The 25,939-nt window shown below is 47.3% G+C and overlaps 1 protein-coding gene and 1 pseudogene across 2 annotated transcripts in view; both read right to left on the bottom strand.

Moving 5' to 3' along the window:
* Positions 1 to 13,606, bottom strand: part of RPTOR (regulatory associated protein of MTOR complex 1) — a 417,904-nt gene extending 404,298 nt beyond the window's left edge. Inside the window, exon 1 of one of the 2 annotated variants that reach the window (XM_063599478.1) lies at positions 12,523 to 13,606. In XM_063599478.1, coding sequence (XP_063455548.1) covers positions 12,523 to 12,684 — 162 coding nt within the window. In that variant the 5' untranslated portion in view covers positions 12,685 to 13,606. The remainder of the gene's footprint in view (positions 1 to 12,522) is intronic. The other variant, XM_003831138.7, reaches the window with a different exon arrangement.
* Positions 13,607 to 15,415: 1,809 nt separating this feature from the next.
* On the bottom strand, positions 15,416 to 19,303 carry LOC100977669 (large ribosomal subunit protein eL32-like; annotated as a pseudogene).
* Between the last annotated feature and the right edge of the window lie 6,636 nt (positions 19,304 to 25,939).

The following is a 25,939-nucleotide window of genomic DNA, read 5'->3' as shown; positions in this document are numbered from 1 at the left end:
TTTTGAGACAGGGTCTAGCTCTGTCACCCAGTCTGGAGGGCAGTGACACCATCATAGCTCACTGCAGCCTTGACCTCCCTGACTGAAACCATCCCCTTGACTCAGCCATCCGAGTAGCTGGGACCACAGGCACATGCCACCATGCCCGGCTAATTTTTTGTATTTTTTGTAGGGACAGAGTTTCACCACATTGCCCAGTCTGGTCTCAAACTCCTGAGCTCAAATGATCCACCTGCCTCAGCCTCCCAAAGTGCTGGGATGACAGGCATCAGCCACTGTGCCCAGCCTAGAACATAGTTAAAGCATTGATTTGCAATGCCAAATATTTACTGGAATGGCATTTTCCATATATTTATGTATTTATTTATTATTATTTTTTGAGACGGAGTCTCGCTCTGTCGCCCAGGCTGGAGTGCAGTGGCACGATCTTGGCTCACTGCAACCTCTGCCTCCTGGGTTCAAGTGATTCTCCTGCCTCAGCCTCCTGAGTAGCTGGGATTACAGGCATCTGCCACCATGCCCGGCTGATTTTTGGATTTTTAGTAGAAACAGGGTTTCACCATGTTGGCCAGGCTGGTCTCAAACTCCTGACCTCAAGTGATCTGCCCTCCTCAGCCTCCCAAAGTGCTGAGATTACAGGCGTGAGCCACTGTGCCTGGCCATTTTCCATATATTTAGACTTAGAGAAAGGTATCAGACTTCAGCTCTCCTGAAACAAGTATTGTAGATGACCAAAATACCTTTTTATTTTTGTATTTATTGATTGATTTATTGAGTTATTGATTTATTTTGAGACAAAGTCTCGTTCTGTCACCCAGGCTGGAATGCAGTGGCATGATCTTGGCTCACTGCAACCTCCACCTCCCGGGTTCAAGCGATTCTCATACCTCAGCCTCCCAAGTAGCTGGGATAACAGGCATCCACGACCACGCCTAATTTTTAAATTTTTGGTAGAGATGGGTGTTTCACCATGTTGACCAGGCTGGTCTTGAACTCCTTTCCTCAAGTGATCCTCCCACCTTAGCCTTCAAAATTCCTTTTTAAAGTCATTTGAATAAGAGGAGGATAGAGTCAGAAACTGGAGGACACCTCCTATGTGTAATCCACATGCTATCTTGTTAAAACTCTAGCTCTAGAACTCCACAGGGTGATAATGAGGAGGGCATGTTCTTATCCATCTCAAGAGTCTTCCACAGCAATTCAGAAAGGAACAATGAGACAGAGTTTCACTGTGTCACCCAGGCTGAAGTGCAGTGGCAAGATCTTGGCTCACTGCAACCTCCACCTCCTGAGTTCAAGCGATTCTCCTGCCTCAGCCTCCCAAGTAGCTGAGATTGCAGGCACCCGCCACCACGTCCGGCTCATTTTTTGTTATTTTTAGTAGAGACGGGGTTTCGCCATGTTGGGCAGGCTGGTCTCGAACTCCTGACCTCAGGTGACCCACCCGCCTCGGCCTCCCAAAGTGCTGGGATTACAGGCGTGAGCCACCGTGCCCGGCCAGCATGTTTTAAGTTTTGTTTTTTTTTTAATCTAGGTAGATGGTCTCTTTGTGACTCCTGAAACTCACATGAGACTCACTAATGAAAAGTATATCCACTTCAAGAGCAAATAAAAAGAGCGGAACTGTACCAGCCAGCCAGTCCACACTACACCCACAAACTCCACCCACTGGAACCCATCCACTTCACATTCTATTTCTACCTTCTTCAAATCAGTAGGATCCATGCTCTATCCTCCATTCCTACTGCAGCCGCCTCTTTTGTGGCTCCCAAGGTTTCTTTTCTTGCTGTTTTTATTGAAGCAGGGTCTCACTCTATTACTCAGGCTGGAGTGCACCAGCACAATCATAGCTTACTACTGCAGCCTCAACCTCCCAGGCTCAAGCTACCCTCCCACCTCAGCCTCCTGAGTTGCTGGGACCACAGGTGCGCACCACCATGTCCGGCTTATTTTTTACTTTTTGTAGAGACAGGGCCTCACTTTGTTGCTTAGGTTGATCTCAAATTCCTGGGCTCAGCATGTAGTTGGTGATGGGGAGCTGCCCAGGAGCCCAGCTAGGGAATTGTTGTGTATAAATTTGTGTTTAGAAAGGTCTTATTGTCTGTGGATGGAGTAGAGGGATTGGAGAGGTGAGACAGAATTCTGGAGAAATAGGAGGCCCTGACGGTGGCTGTGTGGCCACATGTAAGGCCACTGCCCTTACAATCACACAAGCGCTGATGTGAGTGTCTCATGTGAGTCTCGGGAACCACAAAGTATCTACCTAGATTTAAGAAAAAAAAAACAAAAAACTTTTTAGATCCTCCCAGCTCAGCTTCCCGAAGTGCTGGAATTACAAAAGTGAGCCACCACGCCCAGCCCCCAGGGCTTCTCACCTGGATTAGCACAACTCCTCTCCACTTGGTGCCCCCACCTCCAGTCTCGCCCCTCTCCAATCGCCCCACTCCATCCATAGCCAATAAGGTATTTCAAAACACAAATTTATGCACAACAACTCCCCAGCTGGAATCCTGGGACAGCTCCCCATCACAAACTACATGAAGTCACTGGCTGCTGGGAGTTTAATGCTGGTCAGTGCGAATGATTTCTTTCATAAACGCAGTTCAATGCAAATGATTTACTTATTTAATATTAAATCAAGATGCTCCCCGTAATAATGTCATTCTCACCTGTAATTACTATGATTGATACCTATACTTGCGTATTATAATTTGGTGCTACCGTGTCTGTCAGTCTGTCTAGGCAGCAGCGCCCTGGAGAGACAGGACACTTCCCGTGAGCTGTCCACCTTGGCTGAACCTCTGGCCACCTCCTCCTTGCCAGACAGAGTGGACATTCCTTCAGACAGACTGGGTGTTCCTCCACTCCCAGCACAAGAGCTACTGGGTGGGCGGTGGTGCATCTCCCTCCGGACACGCACTAGAAATCTGGAGCAATAGAAGGCCCTGATGGAGGGCTATGTGGCCACATGTAAGGCCACTGCCCTCACAATCACACAGGCTCTTCACAAACATCCTCCCAGCTCCAAGTCCAGAGACCTCAACAGTTCTTTAGGCAGAGCGAATGGAAAGAGGGCAACAGATTAGGGCCTTTATGTTTCTTATCTAATGTCACTTCAAGGCCCTGCCTGACATTTCTGACCAGCCACCTGATATCCTCAAGCCCTTCTTCCTAAGGATGAGGCCCACTTTCTTCTAACTACACTAATAACTCTCAAACATCTGGCAGCAGGGCCCCTTTACGGTCTTAAAGGTTCCTGAAGACCCTCAAAGAGCTTTTTGATGAGTTTCATTTATCAACATTTTCCGTATTGAAGGGTAAAACAGAAAAACATAATTGATATATTTATGAATTCACTTAAAAATCAAACTTATTATATATTCAAATAAATAACATTTCTACAAATAACTATATTTTCAAAAATTGTCAGTTATCTTGTCACTTGTCTCAGGTGGCTTTTTTCAGATTTTTGCAAATCTCTTTAATATCCAGCTTCATAGAAGACAACTGGATTCTCATTTGTTTTTTTTGTTGTTGTTGTTGTTGTTGTTTGTTTTTTTTGGGTTTTTTTTTGGTTTTTTTTTTTTTTGAGACGGAGTCTCACTCTGTCGCCCAGGCTGAAGTACAGTGGCACAATCTCGGCTCACTGCAAGCTCTGCCTCCCGGGTTCACGCCATTCTCCTGCCTCAGCCTCCCAAGTAGCTGGGACTACAGGCGCCCGTCACCTCGCCCGGCTAATTTTTGGTATTTTTTAGTAGAGACGGGGTTTCATCGTGTTAGCCAGGATGGTCTCGATCTCCTGACCTCATGATCCGCCCGCCTCAGTCTCCCAAAGTGCTGGGATCACAGGTGTGAGCCACCGCACCCCACCTTGGATTCTCATTTTTGGTGCCACATTCAATCGGTTGAAATACACTGTTTTGGTTGAAGTATGTGAGAAAAATCTGGCCTCACAAAGATACATAATGGCAGGAGTATCAGAATATCCAAATAATTGAGAATATTATTATTTGATATTACAACAAAATTGAGTAAGTGGTAGTTTCTTAAAGATCTGTTGCAATCTATTTGAATAAAATATTTAAACTCTCACTATAGGCAACATAGTGAGACCCCATCCCTACAAAAAATCCAAAAAAAAAATCTAGGCATGGTGACTCACACCTGTAGTCCCAGCGACTCAGGAGGCTGAGGCAGGAGGATCACTTGAGCCCAGGTCAAGGATGCAGTGAACTGTGAAACAAACAAATAACAACAACAAAAATAAACACACGCACACAACAGAACATCAAGCGGGGTGTGGTGGCTGACCCCTGCAATCCCAGCACTTTAGGAGGCCAAGGCAGGTGGATCACCTGAAGTCAGGAGTTCGAGACCAGCCTGGCCAATATGGCAAAACCCCATCTCTACTAAAAATATAAAAATTAGCCAGGCGTGGTAGCAGGCACATGTAATCCCAACTACTCAGGAGGCTGAGGCAGGAGAATTGCTTGAACCTGGGAGGCGGAGGTTGCAGTGAGCCGAGATCGCGCCACTGCACTCCAACCTGGGCAACAGAGCAAGATTCCGTCTTAACAAAAAAGAAAAAAAAACACCTATCCTCTGGTGAACTTTTTGTACCCTATTACATTAAAATCCACTGGTCTAACATTGAACGGATCTTTTACCTATGGATGATTTTGTAATATCATGGATTGGTCATCTGGAAATATTTGTTCACTGAATTATGCAGCTATTCCAAATGTGGGCACATTTCATTCTACAACATTAATTCCATTCATTAATATCACTATGGATCTCACCAGAAACATCTTTAAGTCTTGGGAAGCTGCCAGGCTCACAGCGGCAGATACAAGTTTTCCAAAACCAATTTTCACTTGAAGGTTCAAATTTCATGACTGGCAGCAAATACTGTCAGTTGTATTCCCTGAAGTGACAGCTCACTAAGTTCATTTTCAAAAACATGTCTGCCGCGGACACAAGCCTGAACATCCAGAGGCGGCCTGTCGGTGATTCCTTTGGGACGTGCTGCGTCCATGAAGGCAGCAGATGCTCCTCCTCCAGGCAGCCACTGGGCTTTGCCTGCAGGAGAAGGAGCAGCACACACAGTCTGAAAAAGATGTGTGCTTAATAGTCAAGATTTAGTAAAAGTCATCATTTTCACTGCTTTATTAGCAAGGACATTCTCTCCATGTGCATGGCAAAGAAATCAGGAACTAGTAGTACAGCTTGGCACCGCTGTCTTGATTCATCACTTTTGCACTGTCAGTGCAGGTATCAACAGAGTGGAAAAGGCCAATGGTGTTCCATTATTATGAAAACAGTTTTGACCTTGTGGATCCCTGCAAGGGTCTAGGGGAAGCCCCAGTGCACAGGGCACATGCTGTGAGCAGACTGAGCATCCTTCTCTGTCTGCTGAATGTTGGTCTGCTGGTCTGCTATTTCAACCCCGTGACCTCTTAACATAAATGTTTCAGTTGAGACATTATGATACAGTTTTGTTTTGTTTTGTTTTGTTTTGTTTTGAACTAAACTTTGTTTCTCCCTCTGCACAGGTTCCACTTCCTCTCACTGCTAGCCATGTTACTTATGTAACTTTAGGTAAGCCATTCAATTAAAACCTCAGTTACCTCATCAGTAACATGGAGAGAATGATCCCTAGGTAATTTATGGTGCTGTTGAGCCTTAAAGATAACGTATGTGGAAGCCTTTTGTAAACTATCCATTTTGTATCAGTATAGTTTTGTTGAATCCCTACTATGTGCCAAGTACTGTCCTATGGACTAGCATAGACTAGACTAGGTCCTTGCTTTATGATGAAAAGCTCGCATCTCCAGGAGGAAGTAGGGAGAAAAATATCAGAGAAATAAATAGCCATCAGGAGGGTTTATGAGTGACAGGGTGGCTGCTTCAGATGGGGTGATGGTGGGCCTCTCTGAGGAAGGGACCTAGATGCTAAGTATGAACGACGAGAAGGGGCCAGGTGTGCAAAGATCAGAGAGAAAAGCATTCCAGGAGTTTCTATCCAAGAAGCAGAAAAGGCAGGCAGAGGCCAAATCATGAAGGCTTTGTGAACCAGCAAGAGGAGTCTGAGTTCTACTTTAAGCACAGAGGAAGCCAATGGAGACCACCAGTAAGGAAGTAACAGAATCTGATTCACACTTTTGTGGGGAAAAGCAAGAGAGATCAGATTGTTACTGTGTCTGTATAGAAAGAAGTAGACATAGGAGACTCCATTTTATTCTGTACTAAGACAAATTCTTCTGCCTTGAGATTCTGTTAACCCCGTGCTCTCTGAAACATGTGCTGTGTCAAACTCAGGGTTAAATGGATTAAGGGCGGTGCAAGATGTGCTTTGTTAAACAGATGCTTGAAGGCAGCATGCTCCTTAAGAGTCATCATCACTCCCTAATCTCAAGTACCCAGGGACACAAACACTGCGGGAGGCCGCAGGGACCTCTGCCTAGGAAAGCCAGGTATTGTTCAAGTTTCTCCCCATGTGATAGTCTGAAATATGGCCTCGTGGGAAGGGAAAGACCTGACCGTCCCCCAGCCCGACACCCGTAAAGGGTCTGTGCTGAGGAGGATTAGTAGAAGAGGAAGGCATGCCTCTTGCAGTTGAGACAAGAGGAAGGCATCTGTCTCCTGCCCGTCCCTGGGCAATGGAATGTCTCGGTATAAAACCCGATTGTATGCTCCATCTACTGAGATAGGGAAAAACCGCCTTGGGCTGGAGGTTGGACATGCTGGCAGCAATACTGCTTTGTAAAGCATTGAGATGTTTATGTGTCTGCATATCTAAAAGCACAGCACTTGATTCTTTACCCTGTCTATGATGCAAAGACCTTTGTTCACGTGTTTGTCTGCTGACCCTCTCCCCACTATTGTCTTGTGACCCTGACACATCCCCATCTCGGAGAAACACCCACGAATGATCAATAAATACTAAGGGAACTCTGAGGCTGGCGGGATCCTCCATATGCTGAACGCTGGTTCCCTGGGTCCCCTTATTTCTCTCTCTATACTTTGTCTCTGTTTCTTTTTCTTTTGCAAGTCTCTCATCCCACCTAACGAGAAACACCCACAGGTGTGGAGGGGCAACCCACCCCTTCACACTTTCAAAAAATCCCTCTGGCCAGGTGTGATGGCTCACGCCTGTAATCCAGCACTCTGGGAGGCTGAGGTGGGAGGATCACTTGAGCTCAGGAGTTCAAGACCAGCCTGGCCAACATGGTGAAACCGCATCTCTACTAAAAATACAAAAAATCATCCAGGCATGGTGTCATGCACTGGTAGTCCCAGCTACTCGGGAGACTGAGGCACGAGAATCTCTTGAACTCGGGAGGTGGAGGTTGCAGTGAGCCGAGATCACGCCATTGCACTCCAGCCTGAGCAACAGGGAGAGACTCCATTTCAAAATAAATAAAAGATCCCTCTGACTGCTATGTGAAAAACTGGTTGTAGGGCAAGAATGGACATAGGGAGACCAGTCAGGACACAAATGCAGTGTCCAGACAAGAGACGGTGGCTGCCTGGACTGGGGCTGCATCAGTGGAGACAAAATGAAGCAGGCCAATGTAAGACATGCTTTGGAAGTAACGCTGATGGGTTCTAATGAATTGGATGGGGCGATAAAGAGAGGGAGAGGAAAGAATTAAGGATAAACTCTAAACTTACAGCTTGAACAACTGAGTGGATGGTGGTTGTGGCAAGTGGTGATGGAGAAAACTAAGAAAAAGCAGGCAGTAGGCATCTGAGACAGACATTTCAGGCCAGATCAGAACTAAAGATTGGGGGTTTAAGCATCACTGGCATGTAGACATTATTTAAAATCATGGGCCCCGATGAGATCTGCTAGGGAGGGGCACACCCAGAACAGAGAATGGGGTCCAAGATCAATTCCTGGGGTGCCCCTGCATTTAGGTGTCAGGTAGCAAAGGAGTCTGAGAAGGAACAACTAGTGACCTAAGAGGAAAATCCGAGTTTCGTGAAGACACAGAAGCAAGTGAGGAAAGAGCTTTATGAAGAGGCCATGGTCCACATTGTGGAATGCTGCTGAGAGGTGAAATAAGAACAGAGAAGGACAGAGAAGAGAACTTTAGATTTAGCAACAAACTGGGGCCATATGGAGACCAGTCTCAGGGGAGTGGAACAGGGCGCAGTTGGAATGTGGAGAGGACGCAAGGTGAGGAAAGCAGAGGGGGTAGTGTAGATTATGAAGGATTGCTATTACCCTTGCTGAAAAGACCGCATAAACCTTTGGCAGTCCATGTATTAGTTGAACAGATCTACTCTGCTTCCTCCATGACCTATGCAAAGTATGGCTACAGAGCAATGCAACTGAGTCTAGAGAATGGTTTACAAAATAGCCTTCTTCATCTAACCATTTCATCCCCTACACATGTAGACATAGCATGCCTGTCGGTGGTCCTACACATGCATGGAAATAGTGTCTGACAATGACACCACACATGTGTACACAGAATGTGTCTGCCAGGGGTGCTACATGCATGTAGACAGTGTGTCTGTCAGTCTACATGCGTGTAGACATAGCATGTCTGTCAACACTTTCAGAGCAATAGTTCTGAAGCACCCATGATTCCATCCCACATATTCCAGGCAAAAGAGTCATCTGAGACCAGTTATCCCCACTGTCCACTTTCCAGTAGGAAAATGAACTCTGTGATAACTATAAAGTATCACAGTTAGACCAGGCGCGGTGGCTCACACCTGTAATCCCAGCACTTTGGGAGGCCGAGGCGGGTGGATCACCTGAGGTCAGGAGTTTGAGACCAGCCTGGCCAACATGGTGAAACCCCGTCTCTAATAAAAATATGAAAAAAATTAGCCAGGCATGGTGGTGGGCACCTGTAATCCCAGCTACTCGGGAGGCTGCGGCAGGAGAATCGCTTGAACCCAAGAGGCGGAGGTTGCAGTGAGCCAAAAACACAAATAGGGCAGATATATACATATCTGTTTTAGCCAAAGGTCTGTGAATGATTCATTTTGAACTACAATTCATATATGTCTAGTTATTTGAAAATTGCAAGCTAAAAACACTATGGATACATGTATGCCTCATTCACTATACATAGTAGAATTAACCAAACAACAAACTAACTTGATAATAATTTTAAACCAACAGTAACTTAGAAATTAAAATGTGGTAAAAGTGGCATTTGAAAACCAAGACTGATTCAAAACAAAGATGGTAGGAATCCCAACTGAGAGCGGGCAAGGGCTGTAGCTCTGGAAGGATGCCAAGTGTTGGGTGGCAAAAAAAACTTCTTGGGAGTCATCAGTCAGTCAACTTTGGTAAAGATGTCAATTTGAGGAATCTGTAGCAAGGCTACTAAATAGGAGCCAGTAAGTAACCATGAATATATGTACAAAAGAAAAGCGTATGGAATTGCACATTAACCACAAGAAGAAGCAAAATCTCAGCTTGCATTTAGGACAGTCAGTGGCCACCAGGAAGTAGTTGATGTAGCTCCTAGCACAGAACAACCACGCCCACACATTTCACTTTACAAACATGCTGCTCCACCAGACTGGAGGCTACCTCCAGCACAGTGGGACTGTGTGGCCTGGAGGCCTGGGTAACAGAGATTCTTACGTAGGTAACCCACTGGTCAAAAAACACCCCAGGGCCAGGTGCTGTGGCTCACACCGGTAATCCCAGCACTTTGGGAGGCTGAGGCAGGTGAATGACCTGAGGTCAGGAGTTCAGGACCAGCCTGGCCAACACGGTGAAACCCCACCTCCACTAAAAATACAAAAAAACTAGCCGGGCGCCTGTAATCCCAGCTACTTGGGAGGCTGAGGCAGGAGAATAGCTTGATCCTGGGAGGCGGAGGTTGCAGTGAGTCAAGACCACACCACTGCACTCCAGCCTGGGCAACAAGAACGAAACTCCATCTCAAAAAAAAAAAAACAAAAAACAAAAAACCACCCCAGGCTGAGCGTGTTGGCTGATGCCTGTAATCCTAGCATTTTTGGAGGCCAAGGCAGGAGGATTGCTTGAGCCCAGGAGTTCAAGACCAGCCTGGGCAACACAGTGAGACTCCCCAACCCCAGATATACTGGCGCACACTTATAGCCTCAGCTACTGGGGAGGCTGAGGTGAGAGGATCACTCAGGCCCAGGAGGTCGAGGCTGCAATAAGCCATGTGATCTCACCACTGTACTCCAGCCTGGATGACAGAGCAAGACCCTGTCTCAAAAAAAAAAAAAAAAAAAAAAAACGAAACAGAAAAACACTCCACAAATGGGGTTGTTCAGCCTGCAGTGTTGGACTGCAATGTGTTTGGTAATAAATCTGAATTAGTATGAATATTTACAATAAAAGAAAAAAAAAGTTTGCTGACTTCTCAAAGACAAAGAGAGAGGCCTGGCCATGGCCCAGTTGCCCCTTCAGTTATGGCATCAGGGAGCCCCTGTTCCCACCCTCCAGAAACTGTCACACACACTGTGTCAAATGTCAGCTGCCATTTGTCTTTATCTTTGAACCTATGCCATTATTCTTCTTAAATGTGGCCTGTTTCATTCTCTTATGCTACCATCCCCACTCAGTATCATTTGAGTTTGCAACTTCTGTACTATAGCATGTGTGATACGGTCCTTGAGGGAAGAGATGACAAGATTCCAAAGGACCTGACCTTTGGAAGAGGGAAGAGATGACAAGATTCCAAACTCCCACAAACTCAACTGAAGATGTTAGCTGCTGATTTTCTCCACCGAAAAACAGATACAGCAAACTTTCTCCCCAGCTCCTTTCTAAGCAGCAATCTCAGTAGTTACTAAGAGTCACAGAACTTTTGTTTCTCTTAACAACCTGTGAAAAGCTTATTAGGGAATGTTGATCATTCACAAATTAATGTTTTAATTAAAAGGTCAAACGTATACCCATTAATCAGTTTCAAACAGTTGGAACATAGGTTTAGGACAGCAGATGGAACCACATTTCAAAAGAACAACAAAAAAACTGCCCTCCACACAGAATTTTTAAAAAAGTCTTTTCATATATGTATAGCAACCACAAAAGCTTTTAACTATATAGTTAGTACTAAAGATGTCCATAAGATAGAATTTATACAACCTCCCCCAATGACTAACTTATTTAACTCCTTAAAATGCTTTTGGATGAAACAAATTTTCCTAACCTTTTAGAAGTAAGCCAAGTCAGTAACTAACTGGTTACTACTGACTGACTGACTAGAGTTACCAGAAGTTTTATTTATTTATTTATTTATTTTTGAGACACAGTCTCACTCTGTCCCCTAGGCTGGAGTGCAATGGTGCGATTTCGGCTCACTGCAACCTCTGCCTCCCAGGTTCAAGCGATTCTCCAGCCTCAGCTTCTCGAGTAGCTGGGATTACGGGCACCTGCCACCAAGCCCAGCTAATTTTTGTATTTTTAGTACAGACAGGGTTTCACCATGTTGGCCGGGCTGGTCTCAAACTCCTGACCTCAGGTGATCCGCCTGCCTTTGGGAGGCCTCCCTTGGCCTCCCAAAGTGCTGAGATTACAGGCGTGAGCCACCGCGCCCAGCCCAGAAGTGTAATCTTATATATGTTCAACATCATATACTAAAAAACAATAATATTCCATAAACATATACATAAGCCTAGAGAAAATCAAACATTGTAACACCAACTTCCTCTTTTATATCACTGAAATGTGCAAATAAAAGCAGCCTGGAGGGAGAAAATAACTTACAAAAAGACAAATTATAAGTGTGCATAGAGGAGAAGCAGTACTACCCTTTTGCTTTTGAGACCAGGAAATAGATGGTGTTTTATGAAGGACAAATTCAACAAAATTCGGCTGTTTTCTTTCCTACCAGCTGCTTGTGAGTCACTCTCCACACTCCAAACACCATGCGGACACCCTAAAACCTGCACCCAAGTCTCGACGCCTCATACCCTAACTCACGATTAAAGAAATCCTGTTTCCAAGTTACAGCAACAGGACACTACATAAAAGGAGGAAAATCTAGCTTCAAGAGAAATTGTTTAGAAGACTAGAATGAAGTTCAGTGTAACTTTATAATAACTTTGCACTAATTTGTTACTAGTTGAACATTTTCCAGTAATCTCATTTCCTAGCATAGTATATCAGACTTCTGCACTTCACCCAGCTTGGATATTTTAAAAAGTAGACTAATCATGTGGGTATAAGCATTATATCGCACGTTGTCCTTCCTCTAATTGTTAACAGAACTAAGTAGTATGCCAAAGAGCATGTAAATACTCGCAATGCTGTATTTTCAAATTTGCTTAACTTTTATTATCTGAATTAGAACTTAGTTGGAATTGAATTAACACTACCCAGTGAATAATGACTAACCAAAACAGCATTTTCCATTTTCAACCAAAAACTGCAGTCTGAAATGGCTTTTGCTTTCTAGTTGACTTACAACGTGTGGCTAGGGGGAAATGTCGGCGCTTTCCCAAGGACACTTTTCGGGCTGTAAACTTGGAAACTACCAAGTTCAAGGGGTGCCTTCAGAATCCACTTACCCGATCCTTCATCCTCCAGCTCTGAGCTAAGGATTTGGAGCCTTCAATTTTCTCACAGTGCCTCTTTTTCATAAAAGCCAAAGGTAGGTTCCAGTCTGTAAGATCAGCCTCATCTTCCTCCCCCAGGCCCAGAAGAGGCGATTGCAGCATTTCGGACTCCATCAGTGGGGGAGGGGGTGGGGGAGTCCTTGGCAGCAAGCGCTCGAGAACCTCCAGCCTTAAAAACTAGCGTGTACCAGAATTGGTGAAATAAGAAACAAAAACGGGAAATCGAAAACCAAATGGATAAAGAGTGCGGAGACCCTTACTCAGGCAAAAGTCTGAGATCCTTATCTCTAACTCTGAGCGGGAAGTGGGGAGGTGGGGGCCGCTAGGAAATGGGGCAGCCCAAGAAGCTCCGCAGACACACACCACCCCAGGTCCCAAGCCACTGGCTGCTCCTGAGGCTGTACGTTTCCAGAGGGGCTGCGAGGGGAGCTACCAAAAGCGTAAGAGACTTCAGGCCTCACGATGACCCTGCTCTCGGCCTCCACCGCCTCAGCAGTTCCGAAGACAGGCCGCTCTTGGTGCCGGTTCGCCCACTGGGCCGACTGGGCTGAGGTCTCCGGCCAAGAGATCGGGTTCAAAGGGCCCTGGGTCTCCTCCAGCCACTCTCAGCCCTGCGGGTCCCGCACTCTTCTGAGCTGCTGCAACCAGAGCCAGGACCGGCCCATCGTGCTCGCCTGCACCCGGTTCCTCAACCTCAGGTCCGCGCGGCCTGGCTGGTCCTGGCCTTCAGCTCCGAGGCTCTCTCCTGCCTGAGAACGAGTCCTGAGAAACGGGCGACACGGAACCACGGAGGAAACGGACAACGTGGGCTTATTGGGTCAGGGGAGCTTTGCCCTCTGGTTTGGAGCTACAGTGAAACTCATCTCATCAGCCCATCAAGGAGGACGCCATATTGCCAGGACCCAGAATGCACCGCGGCCTACGGCGTGGCGGACAGACCAAACCTCCTCAGAGCGTTCTCTCCCTGCCACCCAGCATGCAGCGAAGGAGAGGGAGTCCCCGACCCCGTTACCTCAGTTACCATAATTCCGTTTTCCCCAGTTAATCGCCATTTGTTCAGTAGAGGCGTGTTATTAAAGTCAATCCTACAAATGAAACTGTCGGTTTAATTTATTTTTTCAAAAACATTGTTATTATAAATGAAGTTACATGCTCCTGAAATTAAAGGAATCAACCGCCTTGTTTCTTCCAGATTTTGAAAAAGCGGCAAAAGCTTCACTGATATATTAGAAAATATTTAAAAACACTGATAATATTAGAAAATATAGTACTTTTTTTTTGGAGTATAGTATCCTCCACAGTGTCAATCAGATTTTCTCTTTAATTTTTTCATAGAGAACCAAGTGAAAGGCCGGGCGCCGTGGCTCACGCCTGTAATCCCAGCACTTTGGGAGGCCGAGGCGGGCAGATCACGAGGTCAAGAGATCGAGACCAGCCTGGCCAACATGGTGAAACCCCGTCGCTACTAAAAATACACAAATTAGCTGGGCGTGGTGGTGCGCGCCTGTAATCCCAGCTACTCAGGAGGCTGAGGCAGGAGAATTGCTTGAACCCGGGAGGCGGAGGTTGCAGTGGGCCCAGATCGTGCGACTGCACTCCAGCCTGGGAGACAGAGCGAGACTCTTCAGATGAAGAAGGGTCTGAAGCAACAGAAGAAGAATCTGAAGCAAGATTCGATGAAAAAAAATTTCATCTAATACAATTTTTTGTTTAATCTGTTTGGTTTTCTGAGCAGTTTATCCTTTTTAAATTTTTTTTCCCATTTCTTGGTAGCAGTAGTTTATTCTTATTTTGATATAGCTTCACGTGCAGACATCTAAAACTACATGTCTGTGCGTGGAGGCAAGCCTCTTGTGTGACTTTCTCTTTTTCAATTCAGGAAATTTGGCTCATTTACAATGTATAGAGAACTGTGTAAGGTGGACTATAAAACCAAATGTAGGCAGGGCACCGTGGCTCACGCCTATAATCCTAGCCCTTTGGGAAGCCGAGGAGGGTGGATCACGAGTTCAGGAGTTCGAGACCAGCCTGGCCAACATGGTGAAACGCCGTCTCTAATAAAAATACAAAAATTAGCTGGGCGTGGTGGCGTGCGTCTGTAGTCTCAGCTGCTCGGGAGGCTGAGGCAGGAGAAGAGCTGGAACCTGGGAGGCAGAGGTTGCAGTGAGCTGAGATTACACCACTGCACTCCAGCCTGGGTGACAGAGTGAGATTCCATCTCAGAAATAAATAAATAAATAAGAATAAAACGAGGCCAGGCGTGGTGGTGCACGCCTGTAATCCCAGCACTTTGGGAGGCTGAGGTGGGTGGATCATGAGGTCAGGAGTTCAAGACCAGCCTGGCCAAGATGGTCTTGATCTCTCAGGATGGTTTTCCGGGGCTTAGACACATGTGGCCATCCATATGAAAATCTTGATGGCATTTGTGTTCCTTTCAAAATGAGAATGAAGAGTACAATCCCAGACCTTTCTCACCCAGCACAAAGCAAGCCTTTAATAAAGGCTACAGGATTAAATCATCGTCATTCCGCACATTCGTTTGGTTATTACACCCCATGGAGCCAATTCTCCTATTGAAACTCAGGGCACCCTCTCTGTTGGCAGAGACTATCCTCACAGTCACCAGCAGAGGCTTCAGGGATGCAGGGTCTTAGGAAGACCCCGTTCTCATCTGAAGGCAACAAAATCACTCCTGTCCTCTGCCTTGTCACCTTGCTCCCCACCTCCGGTGGCTGTAGACAGCTGCATTCCAGCGGCTCTTGCAGGAAGTCACAGTTACAGAAAAGCAGCAACGCTAAACCCATTCATCCCTAACTAGCTCTGTGACCTGGGAAAGCCCACTGAATCTGTGTGAGACTCAGTTTCCTCACCTATAACGTGTGTGACCTTGGGAAATCCATTTTTCGTATCTGAAATTCTAAACGAAGGTGTCAGTGAGCACGTTGAAGTCCAAACCCACCAGGTGGTCAGAATCGCCCAGGAAACTAAAATTCAGGATGCCCAGCTTCCAACCCAGAGCCCCAGATCGGGGAGCAGGGAGACCGGGATTCAGAATCTGCATGAGTTTTTTTTTTTTGCAGTTTTTACAGTTTTATTTAAACACAAAACACGCACATGAGCTGTCTACTCGTTTTCTTAGCTGCGCAGCCTGGCATGGGGGTCAGTGACTCTGATGGCCAGCTGGGCGGCTCTTTCTGTGGTGGCTTCGCGGTTCCTGGAGGAAACACTGTGAGCGATCTCAGCGCAGTAAGAAGTGTTGCACATCAGCAGCACTTCCAGCTCCTTGACGCTGTAGACTGAACTTCCGGAAGCCAGTGGGCAGCGTGTGCTTTGTTTTTTTGTTGCTCCCATAACCAATGTTGGGCATCAAGATCTGGCCCTTGAACCTTCTACCAACCCTGTTGTCAATACCTCTGGGTTTCTGCCAGTTATGCTTAATCGTGACACATCGGACTGACTGGTGCCGGATGAACTTCTTGGCTCTCTTTTTGATGATCTTGGGCTTCACAGGGGGTCTGAGGGTGGCCATGATGCCAAGGAGGAGATGGCTGCCCCCTCCATAGGCAGCACCAAGGAAGAGAGCCAGAATCTGAATTCTTAAATCAGGTCGCTCTGAGGATAGTTCACAGCCAGGCAGACTTGGAGGTCTTAGACAATATTCGCTCTAAAGTCTCCTGCAGTGATTCAGTTCGGGTCCCATATTGGGCCCTTAATCAATATCTGTGGCAAATGAATGAATGCTATGAAGTAATTGTCCAGACTTCCATCTGACAAAGCAGAAAGAGACTCACCTTCTCCTCAAAACAGCAGAACAAAACACACCCTCTACTGTTTAACACACGTGACCCTGAGCCAGGGGGCCACTCGGGTCCTGGACTGAGGATGAAGACACACACACATTCTGTGGTCCCCAACCTGCCACCAATTCCTGCAGATTTCAGCAAAGCCTCTGCCCTCCTCCACCCTTGGTCTCCACATCTGTGACATCAGGAACTTGGAGAAGGCGAATTTCTAAGGATCCTTCCAGTTTGAAATTCTGTGATTCATGTAAAGACCAGAAAGGGGCTTGTGACTGCCCAGCTCTCACCCTGAAGGTTCAAGGATGGACCTGAATCATTTTATGGCATCTTGACATTTAAAAGAAACCTCATTCTAGTATGTCATGGATGATTCTCTTCAAGTCCCAGCCAAGCATTTGGAAGTGGCTCTAGGTTTTTGAAAGGCAGTGAGCATCTGTGAGTAATGGCAGGCTGGAAATTCAAGGGCTGACTTGTCTCACCTGGGTGATTCCATGACTGTGGCATGTGGTGGGCTGGCCACTTGGGGCTGCAGTTCCAATTTCCAATGTCTCCAGTTCTTCACAAGCAAGGACATCTATTGTCCACAGAGACTTTAAATAAGATCCTTTTTTTTTTTTTTTTTTTTTTTTTTTTGAGACAGAGTCTTGCTCTTGTCGCCCAGGCTGGAGTGCAGTGGCGCAATCTTGGCTCACTGCAACCTCCGCCTCCCAGGTTCAGGCGATTTTCCTGCCTCAGCCTCCCGAGTAGCTGGGATTACAGGTGCCCGCCACCACGCCTGGCTAATTTTTGTATTTTTAGTAGAGACGGGGTTTCACCATGTTGGCCAGGCTGGTCTTGAACTCCTGACCTCAGGCGATCCACCCGCCTTGGCCTCCCAAAGTGCTGGGATTACAGGCATGAGCCACCGTGTCCAGCTAAAATACTTTAATCTTAAAAACAAAATGTTAGGAATCTCAGAAAACACACAAACCTGGTTTGATTCAAGCTATGAAAACGGTCATGACCAGCCTGGGCAAAATAGTGAGACCCTGTCTCTACCAAAAAAAAAATTTTAATATTTATACCTGTGGTCCCAGCTACTTGTGAGGTTGAAGCAGGAATTTGAGCCCAGGAATTTGAGGCTTCAGTGAGCTATGATTGCACCACGGCCTAGTCAGTAGAACAAGATCCCATCTTAATTTTTAAAAAATGCAGAAATTAAGAAAGAAAGTGGGGGAGGGTGTTGGCAACAACCTGCTCCATGAGTCTCTTACAGTCACTTATTCAAGACTTGAACACAGAGATGTTTGTAAGACCACGTGCCACTAAAGCCTCCTGCTGGTGGTGAACGTCAGCCTGCAGATGTGGGGCTGAAGGGGCTTCCAGGCCCAGCTAGGATCCAAAAAGAGTGGAACAGACCATGCGCAGTAGCTCACACCTGTAATCCCACACTTTGGGAAGCTGAGGTGGGAGGTTTGTTTGAGCCCAAGAGTTTGAGACTAGCCTAGGCAACATTGGGAAACCCTGTCTCGACAAAAAAAAAAAAAAAAGAATTCTTTTTTTTTTGAGATGGTGTCTTGCTCTGTTGCCCAGACTGGAGTGCAGTGGCATGATCTCAGCTCACTGCAAACTCTGCCTCCCAGGTTCAAGTGATTCTCCAGCCTCAGCCTCCAGAGTAGCTGGGATTATAGGCGCCCACCACCGCGCCCAGCTAATTTTTGTATTTTTAGTAGAGACAGAGTTTTACCATGTTGCCAGGCTGGTCTTGAACTCTTGATCTCAGGTGATCCACCTGCCTCAGCCTCCCAAAGTGCTGGGATTACAGTCATGAGCCACCACACCTGGCCTCAACAAAAAAAAAATTGTTTAAATTAGCCAGTCATGGTGACATGCGTCTGTAGTACCAACCACTAGGGAGGCTGAGGTGGGAGGATGGCTTGAGCCCAGGAGTTTGAGGCTGCAGTGAGCTGAGATTGCACCACTGCACTCCAGCCTGGGCAATCGAGCAAAACTCTGTCTCAAAAAAAAAAAAAAAAAAAAAAAAAGCAGAATAACCCTTGGCCTGCTTGAACAGAGTGGGGCACCTTGTCCTACAATGTAAAGGTAGACCAGATGACTCCTTCTTGCCCTAAAACTTGGACTGTTTGACAAATGGAATTAAAGATACAGCAAAGTGAGCAAGAGAACAAATATAAAAACCTGAGTGTGGGGGGCAAATATGACAGAAGGCAGAAATGAATGCAGGGAGAAATGCAGGGGGTGGGGGTTGCATAAACGGCTCAGATAAATAGCCTTTACCAGGAAGAACTAAGGTGGCTGGATATTCAGTCTCTGAGCTCAGCATTGACCCACTGCAACTGACCTAATCTTTTCCCAAAACAGAAGACCATCACAGCCGAGGCATTCCATTCACAGGCAGAATGGGCTGCGTTCCATGCTGCAGCATTGCCACTTCTCTGCTAAATCAATCAAGGGCATTGAATGTGTTTTGTCATCAAGAATCAGGAGCAAGGCTGGAGGTCAGGGAACTTGAGAAAACCAGGTGCTTCGCTGAGCTGTTGTTTTCCATGCAGGGAGAACAGCCAGCTCCGGTCCTTTCCAGAAAAATCTATGCTTAACTTAAAGGAAACCAAAATAGACATGAAGAACGTCGCTTTTGTCTGAGCATCATGACTCTGTTTTTAGTAAAACCCAAGCCACTCCCCCTTGCAGGTCAGATGCTTTGTTGACAGTGAAGTGAGAAGAGGAAGGAAAAGGAGGTAACACGGCCACAGCATCGCCTTCAGCTGGGAATGTGAGGCTGCCAGGAGCCCAGCAAGGCTGTCTCCCCCTCTCCACCCGTCTAAAAATATGGTGGTATTTATGCATGTGATTTTCACCTTCTACAGCACACCTTTCTATTTTATTCACGTTTTTTTATATAATAAGCATGTAGATCAATTAGCAGAAACAAAGTTATTCCCATTTTTAAAAGGGTCCCTGGGTAGCATAGGGACTGTGGTGACAAGTGCCTCTTACTGAATAAACTTCATCCACATCTCTTCCCTCAGAAGTGAGGATTTTTGCATAGCCCCAGCCTTAAAAAGCCAGCCAAGGAAAACACGGCAAAGACAGAGCCGAGAAGGAAATGCATCAGGGAGGGGACTGCCTGAGAGCCCAACACGGGGCTGGGACCTGCACCCCAGCCTCTCCTTCCCACCCTGGGCTGTTTTGCGAAGGGCAGTGAAGAGCCTCTCTGAGACACCTGCCATGTGGAGCAAGACAAGGGCAAAGCAGCTGGGAGAGCAGGTGCCCAGGCCCAGTCCCCGCTGGGTGGCCTTCCAGCCTGGGCGCCCTGACCGATGAGTCTGGATAGACTCGGGGAGCCATCTGCAAGGCTTTACGGCATCAGACGCTGCTGTCTATGGCCCTACGGATTCTTTGTGGAGAAGGGATGAAGGTACAGTGTCCGTTGGAGGTCAAACATTCCATTATTGGGAGTCCCTTCCTTCCTCCCCCAGATCCTAAAGGTAGAATCACAAAGATGTGGTCTGTACCCATGGCAGATTTAAAAAGAAAAAAGGGGCCAGGTGCAGTGGCTCATGCCTGTAATCCCAGCACTTTGTGAGGCCGAGGCAGGCGGATCACCTGAGGTGGGGAGTTCGAGACCAGCCTGGCCAACATGACGAAACCCCGTCTGTAAAAACGGGGTTTTTGTGTTTATGTAAAAAACACAAAAAAATTAGCCGGGTGTGGTGGTGCATGCCTGTAATCCCAGCTGCTTGGGAGGCTGGGGCATGACAATTGCTTATATACAGGAGGTGGAGGCTGCAATGAGCTGAGATTACGCTACTGCACTCCAGCCTAAGCAACAGAGACCCTATCTCAAAAAATAATAAAAAAGAAAAAGAACTCGAACCCTCCCCCTCCCCCTCCCCCGCTCCCGCTCCCCACGGTCTCCCTCTCCCTCTCCCCACGGTCTCCCTCTCCCTCTCTTTCCACGGTCTCCCTCTCATGCCGAGCCGAAGCTGGACTGTACTGCTGCCATCTCGGCTCACTGCAACCTCCCTGCCTGATTCTCCTGCCTCAGCCTGCCCAGTGCCTGCGATTGCAGGTGCGCGCCACCACGCCTGACTGGTTTTCGTATTTTTTTGGTGGAGACGGGGTCTCGCTGTGTTGGCCGGGCTGGTCTCCAGCTCCTAACCGCGAGTGATCTGCCAGCCTCGGCCTCCTGAGGTGCTGGGATTGCAGACGGAGTCTCGTTCACTCAGTGCTCAATGGTGCCCAGGCTGGAGTGCAGTGGCGTGATCTCGGCTCACTACAACCTCCACCTCCCAGCCGCCTGCCTTGGCCTCCCAAAGTGCCGAGACTGCAGCCTCTGCCCGGCCGCGACCCCGTCTGGGAGGTGAGGAGCGTCTCTGCCCGGCCGCCCCGTCTGAGAAGTGAGGAGCCCCTCCGTCCGGCAGCCACCCCGTCTGGGAAGTGAGGAGCGTCTCTGCCCGGCAGCCACCCCGTCCGGGAGGGAGGTGGGGGTTCAGCCCCCGCCAGGCCAGCCGCCCCATCCGGGAGGGGAGGGGCGCCTCTGCCCGGCCGCCCTGCTGGGAAGTGGGGAGCCCCTCTGCCCGGCCACCACCCCGTCCGGGAGGTGTACCCAACAGCTCATTGAGAACGGGCCATGATGACAATGGCGGTTTTGTGGAATAGAAAGGGGAAAGGTGGGGAAAAGATTGAGAAATCGGATGGTTGCCGTGTCTGTGTAGAAAGAAGTAGACATGGGAGACTTTTCATTTTGTTCTGTACTAAGAAAAATTCTTCTGCCTTGGGATCCTGTTGATCTATAACCTTACCCCCAACCCTGTGCTCTCTGAAACACGTGCTGTGTCCACTCAGGGTTAAATGGATTAAGGGCGGTGCAAGATGTGCTTTGTTAAACAGATGCTTGAAGGCAGCATGCTGGTTAAGAGTCATCACCACTCCCTAATCTCAAGTAACCCGGGACACAAACACTGCGGAAGGCCACAGGGTGCTCTGCCTAGGAAAACCAGAGACCTTTGTTCACTTATCTGCTGACCTTCCCTCCACTATTGTCCTATGACCCTGCCAAATCCCCCTCTGCGAGAAACACCCAAGAATGATCAATAGAAAAATAAATTAATTAATTAAAAAAATTAGCCGGGCGTGGTGGCGGGTGCCTGTAGTCCCAGCTACTTGGGAGGCTGAGGCAGGGAAATGGCATGAACCGGAGAGGCGGAGCTTGCAGTGAGCCGAGATCGAGCCACTGCACTCCAGCCTGGGCGATGGAGTGCGACTCTGTCTCAAAAAAAAGAAAAAAAAAAATCTCATTTCCTGAATGGATGAGGAGAACAACACAGATGGGTGAGCCACAGTGAGAGAGGCTATAAGGAAGTTACTAACCAAAACCCATTCGGACAGTGTCCTGTTGACTTCTGAATGTGTCAAGGTCCAGGTAGGAAACAGATGGCCCACACAAATAGGGTAATTTGAGAATTTAATAAAATAACTTGCATCTCCAAAAAAAAAAAAAAAGAAAGAAAAAGAAAAATGGGGCTGGGCGCAGTGGCTCACGCCTGTAATCCCAGCACTTTGGGAGGCCAAGGCGGGCGGATCACGAGGTCAGGAGATCGAGACCATCCTGGCTAACACGGTGAAACCCCGTCTCTACTAAAAATACAAAAAATTAGCCGGGCGTGGTGGCGGGCGCCTGTAGTCCCAGCTACTCAGGAGGCTGAAGCAGGAGAATGCTGTGAACCTGGGAGGCGGAGCTTGCAGTGAGCTGAGATAGTACCACTGCACTCCAGCCTGGGCGAAAGAGTGAGACTCTGTCTCAAAAGAAAAAAAAGAAAAAAAAGAAAAAAAAGAAAAATGGGGTGGGGGAGGAAAGTTTATATGATTGAGACTATATTGAGAAAATTTATTATCCAATATATAATATGCAAACTGGATGGGCGTGGTGGCTCACGCCTGTAATCCCAGAACTTTGGGAGGCCAAGGTGAGCAGATCACCTGAGGTCAGGAGTTCCAGACCAGCCTGACCAATATGTTGAAACCCCGTCTCTACTAAAAATACAAAAAGTAGCCAGGCGTGGTGGCATATGCCTGTAATCCCTGCTACTCGGGAGGCTGAGACAGGAGAATCGCTTGAACCCAGGCGGCGGAGGTTGCACTGAGCTGAGATCATGCCATTTCACTCCAGCCCGGGCAACAAGAGCGAAAACTCCGTCTCAATAATAATAATAATAACAATAATAATAATATGCAAAATGAATTTTTGTAACCCTTCATTTTAATAATCTATGAAAATACAAAGAATGTGACCAACTGTCTCTTTTTAAACTCCCCACTTGTTATTTTATGTACTATTTACATAACATCAGTGATTCTCAAGCTCTCAGCTGAACAGTAGATCCTGAGGGGACAAAGGTAGGCCAACCATTGCTTCTGCTTTTCATAGGGGAGATTAGAGAAATATGCCTGTAAGTAAAATATGATAATCCTAACACTTAGTGAGTATTGATGGGGAGCCAAGCCTTTTTCCTGAGAATTAACACTTGTAACCCTCCTAATAACCCCTGGGAAGAGCTTGTGTTCTAGATCCATTGTATCAGCAAGGAAGTTGAGACGCACAAGGATGAAATAACTTTCTGAAGATCTCTCCACTGAGCAAGTCTGGGCAAAGATTCCAAGCACAGCTGCCTGATGCTAAGCGCAGACCCTCGCAATGTGTGGCACAGTGCCCAGCATGGGGCAAGAGCACCCATTAGCCTGCAAGTGGCTGCCGGGGGCCCTCCAGCGCCTGCTTGTGCTGGGAGTCACACAGGCCTCAGTTCCAGTTTTCACTGTGTCAATTCCTTGCCCTGAGGCTCTGGGAGAGGAGCTGGACTTACCCCAGCCCCATTTCATCTGTAACATTGGGAAACTAACAGTGTCTATTTCATAAGGATGTTGTAAGTAACACTCATGAGCGGCAGAACAGTTGTGGTCAAAGGTGGACTAGACATAGCACGGTGGTCCCATCAGATTACAATGGAGCTGAAAAATTCCTATCACCTAGTGAGGCTGTAGTGGTCATAATACTGTAGCACAATCACTTTTTTTGTTCGCTTGTTTGTTTTTGTTTTTGTTTTGAGACGGAATTTCGCTCTTGTTGCCCAGGCTGGAGTGCAGTGGCACAATCTCAGCTTACTGCAACCTCCGCCTCCCAGGTTCATGCAGTTCTCCTGTGTCACCCTCCCGAGTAGCTAGGATTACAGGTGTGTGCCACCACACTCGGCTAATTTTTGTATTTTTAGTAGAGACAGGGTTTCTCCACGTTGGCCAGGCTGGTCTCAAACTCCTGACCTCAAGTGATCTGCCCACCTCGGCCTCCCAAAGTGCTGGGCTTACAGGCATGAGCCACCGTGCCTAGCCCGCACCCGACTAATTTTGTAGCGACAGGGTTTCACCATGTTGCCCAGGCTGGTCTCGAACTCCTGAGCTCAAACAATACACCTGCCTCGGCCTCCCAAAGTGCTGGGATTACAGGCGTGAGCCACCATGCTCGGCCTGTAACCTGGTTTTTAAAATGCAAAGAAAAAGACCGTAGACACGTGTAGAAATGCTGAGATGTATTTTAAAGACAGGGTCTCACTCTGCCCAGACATGTGGACCAACGGTCACAGGACCAGAAATGGGGAGGCCAGGGACCCACTGGTATTATGATCCCAGAAATACCACTTGACATTTTAAACAGCATCACGTCATACTTTGACCATTTTTATTTTAAATTTTAAAAGTAAAAAGTAATAGATGCTTGTTGGAGGAAATTGGAAAATGTTCCCAAAAATGAAGAAAATAAAAGTTAAGCAGAGGAATCAGTGTTCTGATTTTGTGAATTTCCTTTTTTCCTTTTCTTTTTGCCACATGTTTTTAAAAATTATTTGACATTTAAAAAAAATTATTCTGAAACATTTTGAAAATAAAAGATCATCGGTTGGGTGCAGTGGCTCATGCCTGTAATCCCAGCATTTTGGGAGGCCGAGGCGGGCGGATCTCTTGAGGTCAGGAGTTTGAGACCAGCCTGGCCAAGATGGTGAAACCCCATCTCTACTACTATAAAAATTAGCTGGGCGTAGTGGCGCATGCCTGTAATCCCAGCTATTCAGGAGGCAGAGGCAGGAGAAGCGCTTCAACCTGGGAGGCAGAGGTTGCAGTGAGTGGAGATCGTGCCACTGCACTCCAGCCTGGGTGACAGAGTGAGACTCTGTCTCAAAAATAAATAAATAAATAAATAAATAAATAAATAATGACCGGGTGTGGTGGCTCACGCCTGTAATCCCAGCACTTTGGGAGGCAGAGGCGGGCAGATCACTTGAGGTCAGGAATTCGAGACCAGCCTGGCCAACATGGTGAAACCCCGTCCCTACTAAAAATACAAAACTTAGCCAGGTGTGGTGGTGTGGGCCTGTAATCCCAGCTGCTAGAGAGACTGAGACACGGGAATTGCTTGAACCCCAGAGGCGGAGATTGCAGTGAGCCGAGATCATGCCACTGCACTCCAGCCTGGGTGACTGAGTGAGACTCTGTCTCAATCAATCAATCAATCAATAAAATTCCAGATGCCCCAGTTGCACCCATTTCATCACAATGTTAGGGGATGGCAGCCCAGAGTCAGCCTGGAATCCCAGGTGAGTCCATGCGTAGCAAACTGTGAGACTCACAGCTTCGTCCTGTATTCTCAACCATTGTGTTAATCACATACAGGGAACTTGTTTCCAGCCCACCTGGGCCCTGAAGGAGGTGGTAAGGTGTTTTCTGAAGAGTGAGATTCAGTCAAGCCTGGGAGAACTCATCCAAGCTGTGTGGGCTCCCCTGAGCTATTGGTCAGGGCTGGGTCCAAAGCTGGGAGGGAGCTGCTCAGAGACAGCTTGTCGGGGACTGGGTTGGTCTCCTCCTAGGTGGCCAGAGGTTCTGCCTTCCCTGAGGCAGCCCTGGTTTTCACTCATTCCTCTGGCATAATTATTAATAGTGTCCTCTTACATTCTCAAAGGTGTTCTGATTTGGATGATAAAACATAGTCACCCTACCTTGTATCCACTCCCATGGGACCCTATACATTGTATTCATTGCACTAATCACTATTCTAATTAAACATTGTTTTAATGTCCCTTTGCCCCGCCAGATAGAAGCTCCACGAAGACAGGGATCATATCTGTCTCATTCTCCGTTTTACCCCCTGCAGAGAGCCAGCGCCTGGTATGCAGTGTGGGCACATAGTATTGTTTTGTTTGAGACGGAGTTTTACTCTGTTGCCCAGGCTGAAGTGCAGTGGCACGATCTTGGCGCACGGCAGCCTCTGCCTCCTGGGTTCAAGCGATTTTTGGCTAATTTTTGTATTTTTAGTAGAGATAGGTTTTCCCCATGTTGGCCAGGCTGGTCTCAAACTCCTGACCTCAAGCGATCTGCCTGCCTCTGCCTCCCAAAGGGCTGGTATTACAGGCTTGAGCCACCATGCCTGGCCCAGTATTGTCAAATGACTCCAATGAGCAGGACCCCAAGGAGCTACTGCTAGAAGCAGAAACAGGAGCAGGGAACACACATTGGCAGGGAGAGTT

This window comes from Pan paniscus, chromosome 19 (genome assembly GCF_029289425.2).
Source record: "Pan paniscus chromosome 19, NHGRI_mPanPan1-v2.0_pri, whole genome shotgun sequence".
NCBI classification, from domain to species: domain Eukaryota; kingdom Metazoa; phylum Chordata; class Mammalia; order Primates; family Hominidae; genus Pan; species Pan paniscus.
This window is presented reverse-complemented; position numbering and strand designations above follow the sequence as displayed.